Source organism: Ictidomys tridecemlineatus, chromosome 2 (genome assembly GCF_052094955.1).
Source record: "Ictidomys tridecemlineatus isolate mIctTri1 chromosome 2, mIctTri1.hap1, whole genome shotgun sequence".
Classification (NCBI taxonomy): Eukaryota; Metazoa; Chordata; class Mammalia; order Rodentia; family Sciuridae; genus Ictidomys; species Ictidomys tridecemlineatus.
In genome coordinates, this window is record NC_135478.1 from 137,265,109 (window position 1) to 137,276,410 (window position 11,302).

At 33.2% G+C, this 11,302-nt stretch overlaps 1 protein-coding gene across 4 annotated transcripts in view; it reads right to left on the reverse strand.

The window, feature by feature from the left end:
* Positions 1–10,458, reverse strand: part of Pou6f2 (POU class 6 homeobox 2) — a 453,088-nt gene extending 442,630 nt beyond the window's left edge. Inside the window, exon 1 of one of the 4 annotated variants that reach the window (XM_021722291.3) lies at positions 10,302–10,458. In XM_021722291.3, the coding sequence (XP_021577966.3) occupies positions 10,302–10,406 (105 nt within the window). In that variant the 5' untranslated portion in view covers positions 10,407–10,458. Of the gene's footprint in view, positions 1–9,490; positions 9,702–10,301 lie in introns of those variants that run through there. The other 3 variants (XM_040291851.2, XM_021722292.3, XM_021722290.3) reach the window with 3 other exon arrangements.
* Between the last annotated feature and the right edge of the window lie 844 nt (positions 10,459–11,302).

Here is an 11,302-nt window from a genome sequence, read left to right on the forward strand (position 1 = left end):
TGAGCCAGTTTCCACTTCCATAACACAGGAAGCATGATTCACACCTACTTCTAGAGCTGTGGGTTTCATGAGATTGGGAATATCAAAGCGTGCTCTACAGTTTGTTATTGAGACTCTATTTTGAACTCCAGAGGAAGTAACCAGCTACTTTGAAACTAATAGATGAAGTGGGAGTGTTTCTTATTCAGGATACTGGCCCAGGCACCTAGAGGAAGAAGAGAGGAGGCAGCTCCATAGAACCAGTTCTGGACATCTGAGCAGGGGGAGATGTCATAGCTCACACTCTATCTCTTATTTAAATTTAAGATGTCATCACTACCGGCTTCACTTTCTTCTTAGTATACATAAGATAATGTGATTAAAGTTGAGTAAGCAGGGGCATATCCTAAAAGAAATACAAAATATAACACATTCTCTTAAAAATTTAAGTAGTGTGTATTTCGTCTAATTTATCAAAACACTAAATTAGTAGAATTCAAGGACCAAATCTGATTAGTTTTAACTGAGCCCTTCTGATGAACGCATTATTTAACCTATGAATCAGAGTTGAAAGATTGGTCTGACAATATAACATATAGAAAGCAGGAATTTAACTGACATTAATTACCATGAATTTCTCCTGATCTCTTTTTCACTAATCTAGATATACTAACAGAATCAAGCACTAGAAACATACATCTATGTCAATTATCTTAATAAATAGTATTCAGGCCCATGAAAGAAAATAAGTTATGCATTTTGTTCAACTGAGTTGGTGGTGTGGAAAAAAAAAAACACAGAGGTTGTAAGTTATAATGCATCCTACTGAGAACTGGCTGCATGTCATTCTCTCATTCTTACTTCTTTATTGCTAAGCAATATTGTGATCTTTATTTTTATTTTAATTGATTTGAATGTTCAACATATAAATGATTAATATCTTTCCTGATGGCATAAATCTACACATCACTTTAAAATATTATACTTTATTTTCTCTTAGAAGATAATATTTGTGAGTTCTTTTAGTAAAGCAAACCCCATTGGGAAGATTCTGGGAACTTTTCTGTTAAGAAAAATGAAACATTTCTACTTGCTAGACTAATTGCCATGATTAACTTATTTTTTAAAAGCTAGATGCTTATCAAGAAATAACTGGTTAAATAAATCATTGAGCATTCATAAAAGGGAATAGCACAGAAGTATGCAAATCTAGAGCCAACCATGGTGGTGCACACCAGTGGTCCCAGCTACTCAGGAGGTTGAAGCAGGAGGATCACTTGAGATCAGGAGTCCCAAGCCAGCCTGGACAACATAGCAAGACCTGTTTCTTAATAAAAAGAAAAATAAATAAATAAACAGCTATTCTAAGTAACATGTAAAGATGTTTGAAATATATTTTTAAATTTTTTAAAATAAAGTTGCAGGACTGGATTGCATATTTAGTGTCTATGCCTATATTTGCATAGAAAATTTTTGAAAGGATATGTAAGAAATTGTTGATGGTTATTTGTGGGAAGAGGAATGATAGGGTACTTGATTTTCCACTTTATAATTTTCTGTGCTGTTAGAGTTGTTTGCCAGAAGCATGCATTATTTTCATAATTTTAAAAATATACTACGTAACTGCCCTCAATCACATGCATATATGAATTGTGTTCATGTTCTGTGAACCTAACTGTTCTGTCAACTTCATTCACACACTCCACACTCTACCTGAACTAGCTGTTAAAATTCTTTTAGATAGAAAATGATAGGAAGGGAGAAAACAATTCCGGCTGGTTAAGTTCTAGTACTCATCAAAGTAACTATATAATGGAAGTATAAGCCTCTCTTATTTCTGTAAGGAAATAAGCACAATAATTATCTCTTTGCAGTATACTAATCAACTATGTACTCAAATTCCTGTGATAATCTTTTTTGAAAAGATTTGTTTGAAAGTTGCAAGGTATTTTTTCATTTTCTTAAACAACTTAGTTTCAATAAACTTTGAAAGTTGCAAGGTATTTTTTCATTTTTTTAAACAACTTAGTTTCAATAAACACCAAAATAATTCATATGTTAAAATTGAAGAGACAAAATTTCTTTAGATGATTAGAGGTTAAATAATCAATTATTTCTAAAGTGTGAAAGTATGAGTATTAACTAATTAGGTTGGCAGATTGCCTCATTTTCTTCTTACTCCAAATTTTTTAGATCCTGGAAATCTAAATGTTAAGTTTGCTTACAAATGAAAAAAAAAAGTTTTCAAAAACAACCAACAACTTTAGCTCTTGAATGTGGTATTAACATTCAATTAAAGAACAAAATATGATTGTTTTAGATTTAACCAATGATGTTACCCTTTGTTCCCAGAAATCTTGGATATTACTATAGATGCCTTTTATATTAAAAACATTAGAAACACACTAAGAAATACAACTAAAAATGGGTAAAGCTCTGTTAGAGAAAGATTTGAAACAGAGAAAATGAATACAGCAGTGATCTATTTTTAAGACCTTTGAATACCATCTGCTGAAATATATGAACAGAGAGAAATTTTCAAAGTTGGGGTTCTTATACCACAACCAAATTTCCTCAAAACTTCCTATTTTTCCCAAATTCTGACCTGGGGCATTTCATCCCACAATCATCACTTCTGCCTACAATTCAACCAGCCTCTTGTCAAATCTGGCTGCAAGATTAAGTTTCCCGATTCAGAATTCAATATTGTAACCCTAAGGATATAAGATCCAAGCTGGAACATTCTGTTTAAAAAAAAAAAAAATGGATAAAATTGTTTCAGCCCAGAGACCAGAGTTTGCCCTGACCATGATGATGAATCATCAGGACTGACACTAAGTGAAATGAGTTTGATGTTCTTGGCTTTATTCGTGCACATTAAGCAGCATTTTACATTTGTCCCAACTCTCAACCTTTTGGAAGAAAGGTTGAAAGAGTCTTGTTTTCTTGTATTATTTAAGGCTTACAAAATTAACTACCTCTGTCAGAAGCAAAGTTTGGTCAGCCATAGTCTAGTTTTGTGTGTCTGGATCTTACATTTGCCTTAAATGTTGGAGGAAGGAAACTGAAGATCTAAAAAATAGCTACTCTTTTTCATATACTTTCAGTATCAATTAGGACTTCTAGTACTTTTGCTTCTGTGCAGGTATACTATTTACCTCTGAATCTCAGCAATAAAGTATTTAGTTTTTAAAAAAACTGTATATGAATTCTGCACTGGAAAATATATTCTTTATAAATGATGCACTTTGATCTTTTAAAGAGGAGTTTGTCTGAGTTCTTCTGATCAATGCTAAAAACACCTTTTAACAGGTATTTAATGTTTTTAAAATACACTTGTTTCTCTAAGTTTTGAAGTGTTAGAGATAGATGCTCTGTTCTTAAAATAGTTTCTAATCATGCGTTAAAAATCAAAATCATAAAATACACAGAGTCCACATCATATGAAGCCCCAGAAATATCTACTGTAATAAATTGATATTGCACAGCATCGGAGCACTGGTTAAACTCTTATAAAATCTTCAAAGATTTTGTTGTTGTTTAAATATTCTTTGGGGCTGGGGTGTAGCTTATGACTGATCACTTGTGCCAGGCCCTGAGTTTGATCCCCCGCACAGGAAAAAAATAAATTATTCCTAAATTTTGAAATTGATTTATAATGCAAGTACTACAAAGGTTCTGGGTTTTGTTTTCCTCTTGGCTTTGTTTTACACTTTAATTTTTCTCGTTCTAAAATACTATTTCACTATTCATGTAATCTCAACTGCAGGATGAAATGAAGTAAGCTTACAAAATAGCTCAACAAAAAATACTAAGAAGCAAGTATGATGTTGAGTTTTCCGCTTGCTTTGTTTTGCTCCAGGTCTTGTCTCTCTTTCCCGTGTTCTTTCCTGCCTGGGCAGCACACAAAGATTCACTTTTCACTTATTACTCATCACTGACTCTGGATTACAGTGGAAAGGAGAAGAAAAGCTGATGGGGAAATGACAGTGAAGGAAGAGGGCAAAATGCCTGAGCACAGCATTTGAGTGTCCCTATCTTCTTCATTTAAGGTGTCACCACATTTATTTGCATCTTTGACCCTGGGAAGGGAGAGCTGGAAATTGTATGGGTTCCTCTTCCCATGGGAATAATCCGCCCCTTAAGGGGAGGAAAAAAATTGGAAATAGGTGGAATTTTAGAATATTCTGTTGATCCTCAATTTTTCCCCTTGATCTTATGATTAGGAAAGTGCTGCTGAATGCAGCTCACCCAGAATCAGTACCAAGTGTCAACAGCTAATCTTTCTCTGGTGAAGAAAGAGTCCTTCATATCATGGGGGTTTTAAAGCCAGTGATAAAACAAAAAAGCTATTTTCCGAAGACCACGCAACTTGAAAACTAAAGTGTTTTAAAATCTAGAAGATTTCCTTTAATATAAATAACCAAAGATGTTTTCAATTATATTGCCGCTACTTATATACAACAGGTTTATATTTACAAAAAGAAAATTAGCTCTGCAATAACAATAATATGATCTTTGACACATGGGATAAAGAAAATAACAAGCATAGAGGGAAACAGGAAAGAATCTGTCAAATAAAAATTAAAACAATTTTCACCATAATTGGCTGGCAGTGTAGAATTGGGAAGCACAAGAAAAATAGTGGAAGAATGAATCCTTAGAAAACACAATGACAGTGTCTTACAATAACCCTCTTCAAACTGAGATGTGGAGAAATGTGTAAAAAGCAAAACTGGCACAGATCTTGATTATAATTTTGGATCAGCTTAAGACAATATGGCTCAAGAGAGCAATTTGCAAGTACTCACAAAACAAGACTTGACTCAGTAATTTATTTTACTGAAATCACAATTCTACAAACAAAAAGGAAAGAAGGAAGGAAGCAAGCAAGAGAAGCAAAGAGAGAAGTAGGAAGGGAGGAGGGAGGCAGGGAAGAAAAGAAGGATGTGGAGAGGAAGAGAAGCAAATGGGAAAAAAAGCATAAATGCTGGTTTGAGTTTATATTTAGGACAGCTATTATCTCCCAAATAATGGACTTACCTTAAATACACATTAATTTAAAAGTTATCTAATTTTTATTTTCTTTCAGTGTTCAGATTATAGTTAATATTTATTTTCAAATTGTTTCTTTAAATTTGATCCTTTTTTATTTGCATTGTATTTCCAACTTTACTTCCTACTCCACAAATGTTAAAAAAAAAAAAAAAGCAACAGTTTACACAGCATAATGCAACTGAAAAGGGGAGGTTTTCAACATTTGCAAGCATGTTAAATTCTAATTTTGGTGAACAAAGATGAAAAGAGAAAGATGCTTTAAACTGTTCAGTAACATGAATTTACACAGCAAAGAAAAAAAATCTGTGAAGAAATGCCTTCTTTCACTGACCTCCAAAACAAGTACTTATTACATGCAAACTTTCTTTCACAAGCATTTGTATTTGCATTGTAGTAACCTTTCTGCATTTTCTGGAGAGAAGAATCCAAAGGCTTTAAATTCTTAAGCATTAGAATGCTTAAGATGCCTGCATAGTACATATAGAAAGTTTCCTTTTGGGAATAGAAAAAAGAAAATTCAGTTTTAAGACCTGAATTATTTCCTAAATTATTTCCTAAATAATGGTTGTTTAGTATTATTAATATTGTTGTATAATAGCATTAATATATTAATAAACTTTAATGGGCAAGACTGGCTTTACATTTAAATGCCTGATCCAACTTAAAACTATTCTAAAGGTAGAAAAAAATGAGGACATTTGATAAAACATAAAAAACTGATGTAAGACTTTCCTCTGAGTGGAGAGTTAAACATAGTGGTTGAGGTCAATAAGAAGTACATCCTACAAATTCCATATTGGTGAGTCTAGCACTTACCAAAGGAATATGAGCACCATTTTGTGTTCATAAAGAATAATCCTTAATTTGTGCCTTTCTAGTGTTATACCTTAGCGGCAGGGGATGAGGGGAGTAGTCTTAATTAAATTAAATTCAAGCAGTAATGATTTCACACCCTAAAAGTATTCTTATTGGAGAATAAAGCAATATGTCAGGTTTTTTAAAAAAGGCATTCATACTCACAAAAATAAATTTTCTTAGAGTATGTAAGAGTTATGCTTGATATATGTAAAATGGAGTTAGATTATCCCCAGAGTTTTATTTTTATATATAGGCCATAAAAATCAGTCTAAATAGACTGAGGACAATCTGCTAGGATTTCCTTTTCCTAGATGACTTCTATCTTACATCAGCTTGAGTATGTTAAGTAAGCAAATTATTCTTAAAGCCACATGGAATACTTTCTGAAACAAGAGAGAATATTAATAAATATAATACAGAAAATTAAGTGTTCTGATACCAGAATAATGAAATATTTTTGCATTTTGACATCAAAACACATAAAAAAAAAAAACAGGAGTTTTACTCTGTTGTACGCCATATGTACCTTCAGTTACCCACAGTCCCCTCTGAACCATTAACACACTTAGGGAGCACTCTTGGACATTTGCATTAGATTTATAATTTACAAATGTAAAGTGCTTTAAATTGTCTACATTTACCTGGGTAAAAAGATCCATTTTACAGGTAGGGACAATTGAAATACTCTTGATGCTAATGGAACTTCTAATTCCATTAGAATATGAAATGTTGGCATCTTTGATTTTCTACCAGTATTTAGCAATGTCACTGGAAGTGCACCCATAAGCACTTTGATCCAATAGTGTCTCTCCCATTCCTAGCAAACTCTTATATATACTTCATATTTTTATCTGATTTTTCTCACATATAGTTTTTATTAACACCTAATTTAACATCCTCTGTTCTGGAACATTTACAAAAGTCAGACTATAAATAAGAGTATAGACTATGCAGCCATCCCAGACCCTCAAGTCTGTACATCAGGAATTGTAGGCTGGCCAGGTCCCCTGGGGACCAAAGTGCCACAAGAAGTACTGGACATAGTGACCTGTCTGCATGAGGTGAGAAAAAAAAAATAGGAGGTCTGCAATACTGATGAACTAATCTGTCACTCACAAGCTCAGGTCCCCCAAAATGAAAACATCCAGTAAACATTTAATGACCAGGTGAGGTGGAAATGCAAACCTTTATTTTCAAATGATATTCAGATCCATGGCTCAGAAGTTCCTTAATTGTTTGAATTGATTTGAAAATCATCTGAAGGATAACAATCCATCCCGTGGTTCAAGGGGTTAGGAAGCTTGCTACAGATAACTGCTATCAAAAATCCAGTTTGATTTCCAAAAACTGTTTGAATGTACCAAGTTTCTTGATCTTGATATACTAGGCAGGGAGTTTGTTCTTTGGAGTACTAGACTGCTTAATTGCTTGCTGGAGGGAGGGAAAATCCTGGGGGAAAGGCATATATGAGCAATATCTACTCTGTGAAGCCAGTACTCTCTCCCCAGCTGGATCATGGCCAGCAACACAGAAAAGTCTGCTCTTCCCTCCAGTGGAGGGAACTGTAGATATTTGATCCTAGAAGTGAATGAAAAAAATCTAAAGATCATATTTCATGGGAATCTTTCAGTATTCTGAATGGAAACTAGAACTGCAAAGTGGTTATTTGCTTCTCCAACTCAAAGCTGTCTAGGAACAGGACTCAGAGACACTTGATAAAAAAGAACAAAAAACATTATTATTTTAGTATGTATTGGAAAAGGAGCCAAAACAAACATTTGCATGATCAAATGGGACTGTCCACCCCTGCTGAGTAAGTATAAGAGGGTATTAAAGTCAAGAGTTGAAAAAGAAACAATCTCTTTCTGATTATGGGTGATCATAAAGCAATAAAAATTATTTTCTCTTTCTTTTCCTTATTATTAGGAGTAATCATTTGAATAAATGTTCTTATCTGTGTTGTAACAATTAAAATAAATTAATTTCAAGCATGTATATCATTTTTCTTTTTGTGCTTATTGATATGGGCTCCATTTAGATATTCTGACTTGCATGGTATATATGTAAGACAATACAATATTTTTCCTTCCTTCCAATTTCAAACAAAAATTAAAATTAAGCATTTTAGTGTGTATATTTTTAACACATATATCATAACAATCTTCAGGAAAATTGCTTTTATAATTTACTAATGTGACAATAAGTATATTTTTAAGCAAATAATTTATAAGAAATGACATCAGAAAACATGTGGCTACTTTAATGCAACTAGTTACTGAGTATTCATTACAAGTTATTAGCATATATAGTTCTTGGGCATAGAGAAGTTTAAAAATGATTGAGAGCATACAAAATACAGAACTATGTAATAATAACAACTGATTTTAAATTCTAACAAACTATAAGTGTAGCATTTGTAAAATATAAACCAATTCCTTTTAAAAAGTATATGCCAGAACCATTTAAAACTCTACACCTTTACAGATGATTTCCAATAAACAATTTTGAATAATAGACTAGAAGTGTCTCCCCTGATTTTTCACCAGAAATATACACAAAAGGAAATTCTATCTCTTATTTGGGACTAAAGCAGAACAATTTAGCATAGTATTAAGTAGTATTATTTATATTATTACAGAATAGAGAGGTAATCGAAGAATAAAGTTTTATTAAACAGCACAGGACAGTTGTCAGGGGCTCAAGTTTTATTTGTACACAAAAAAGTCACTACTTTAAAAGATATTAATATAATTCCCTATGCCAAAATTATTTAGCTCTATCTGATAGATGTACTCATCAAGGAACATGTATAATGACTGAAGCAGGTACTGACAGTGTATAAAATCACTTTGCATATTTTCTCCTGACAAATGTATGCCCAGAGACTTCCTTTTATATATGCCAGTAGAACAAAAAACAACTTGAAAGTTTTAAAAAATATTTTTTCTGTTGAAGCAAACATGTACTTTTTTAAAAAATAGAGTGAGCCTGTGGAAACATGGTATTATATATCTGACATTTTCCATCTAAAAATACATTATGAGGCATGCTGGTATTAATAAACCATGTGCTTTCAAAACCCTGAAGTGCTTTGCTATAATTTTGTTGAAAACAGAGTAAGATGGTATATTTTCCACCATGCTATTAATATACAGCAAACACATTTTATGTCATCACCTTGCCAGCTTGTCTTGATTGGAAAGTGTGCAAAAAATAAAAATAAAAAAACTTTTAAGAGTTCATAAATATTCGTAACCATATTCTGATTTATGAGTTAAATCAGAATTCTTAAACAAGCATGGGTAACTCAGGGAAATTTTAGTCAAAAAAAAAATTACCTCCCAAAAACAAATACCCACTACACCATATATATATTCCCTTTTTCTTCACCCCACCCCCATCATAGTCAGAAAAATCAGCCTCCCTCTGCAGCAGGGTACTATCATTCCTTTCACCACTTCAGTTATTGGAAGGCAAATGAAAATACAATGATCCTTTCCTCTTCTCATTTAGCTTACAACGCAAACATTTAAACACAAACATAAACTACCGATTGAACAGAAAGCACCAAGCAGAGAGAGTAGGACTCACTGACCCATTTGGAAGACAAAGACGACAGAACAGGAAAGCTCTAAAAATCAGCTTGTGAGGCCTCTGAGAGAGATTCTTCTGGCATTTCATCACAGCAGCCCCAGACCAGTTCACCTCCCAGGATACGAGGAGGAGGAACTAAATAGAGCTGTTTATTAAAGCTGTTGTGCTGGATTGCATTAGGAACCGCGAGCGGACCACCTGGACCTTTCAGATTGTGGCAGTGTTTAATTTGCAGCCTGTCCCCCTGCAGCAGCCAAGACGACTACTACTACTACATTTACCAGGCTCCATCACACATTATCGGGGTTAGAAGTAAAGGCACTTGTATTTCTATATTTACATTTTCCATATGGGGAGAAGGAGAGAGAAGAATATAGACCAAATAAAAATACTGAATAGCACTAGAAAAAAATTTTAACAACTACCTTGGAAACATATAACACTTTATTCTCTTCTCATACTTTATTTCTTTCAGAGATCACAATCTAAACAGAAAAAATAAATAAATTCTTAGGAATGGATTTTTTTAAAACATTCAGACCAAATCATAAATTAGATATGTTCTTCGATTTTTGTTGTTGTTGTTGTTGTTGTTGTTTTAGTTTTTGTTTAAGAGCACCGCATTGAAGTTTTAAGCTGAGGTTTGCTGGCCAGATTTAATGGGTGCCTTTTGCCTTTCGCACTTTCAGCACTACACTGGCAGGTAGCTGAAGATACAGATAGAAAGATGGTACAGTAAATATGAATTATGTGAATCATATGGTGAGACCCTTGTGGAAAAAAGGGGAGTTGAGAAATGGCTGACTCCATACCTGACCAATTACAGCTTGCATGGTCCCCGTGTCCTGCTGCGCTGAGAGATCGCAATCCATCATATGTTGTCTTTGAAAAGGAGAATGGGGGTTTCTGGCATGCATCTGTCAATCAACTTCTGCACTCACAACCATCACCAAAAGCAAGGGGAAAAAAAGTCAAGCTGCTCCACCAAATAGGATGAAACCGTCATGTGACCTCCGGCAGACAAGCACACACACATTCACTACCTCCATAGAGCGTAAGAATTTTCTGTAGATATGAAATGACATTGACAAATATCCAATACCAAGTAAATAAAGTGAGACAAACAGCTATTCACCAAAGACAAAACGTTGACTGTAATCTTCTGCTAAAGGTTTTAACAAACCTATAAGGATTTTTTCAAATGCTCTAAAAATCTATGTTTAAAACAAAAACAAAAATTTAACTATTTCATGTGAGTGATAATTAAGACTTTAATTTTCACTGCATAAAATGTAAAAATTATGATTCATTACCTTATTTCTCTTAAGATGCCTCTAATAATTTTATTTCCAAAAGCTCTAAATGACTTTTTGACAATACTCAGTAATCACTGCAGTTTTGTATAAAGTCCTCTTTATAGAAAAGCTTGAAATGTTAACCATCACATAACACAGATTCTTTGATATTTGTTTATTTGAAATAGATATATACAATCATTTGTGTAAACTGTGATGACCATTCAAATATAAAATATTCAAAGAGTGTAAATAGTAGTCACTAAACTTTTCATCTTCTAAAAGGTTAGAAAGTGATTTACTTGCAGCTCATCTAAACAGATGTAATGTGATAACAAGTATTTTAACTTTTTTCCATTGAATTTAAGCTACTTGATCCTAAACACTATAGGACAGATTGGCAGTGTATTATGGGTCAGTTATTCTGAGATATGAATATGATCTAGTAGATTTTTAACCCTTTCAAGATTAAGATCAGAACTTTGAAGACAACCCTGCAGATACTGCAAAGTTGTTCT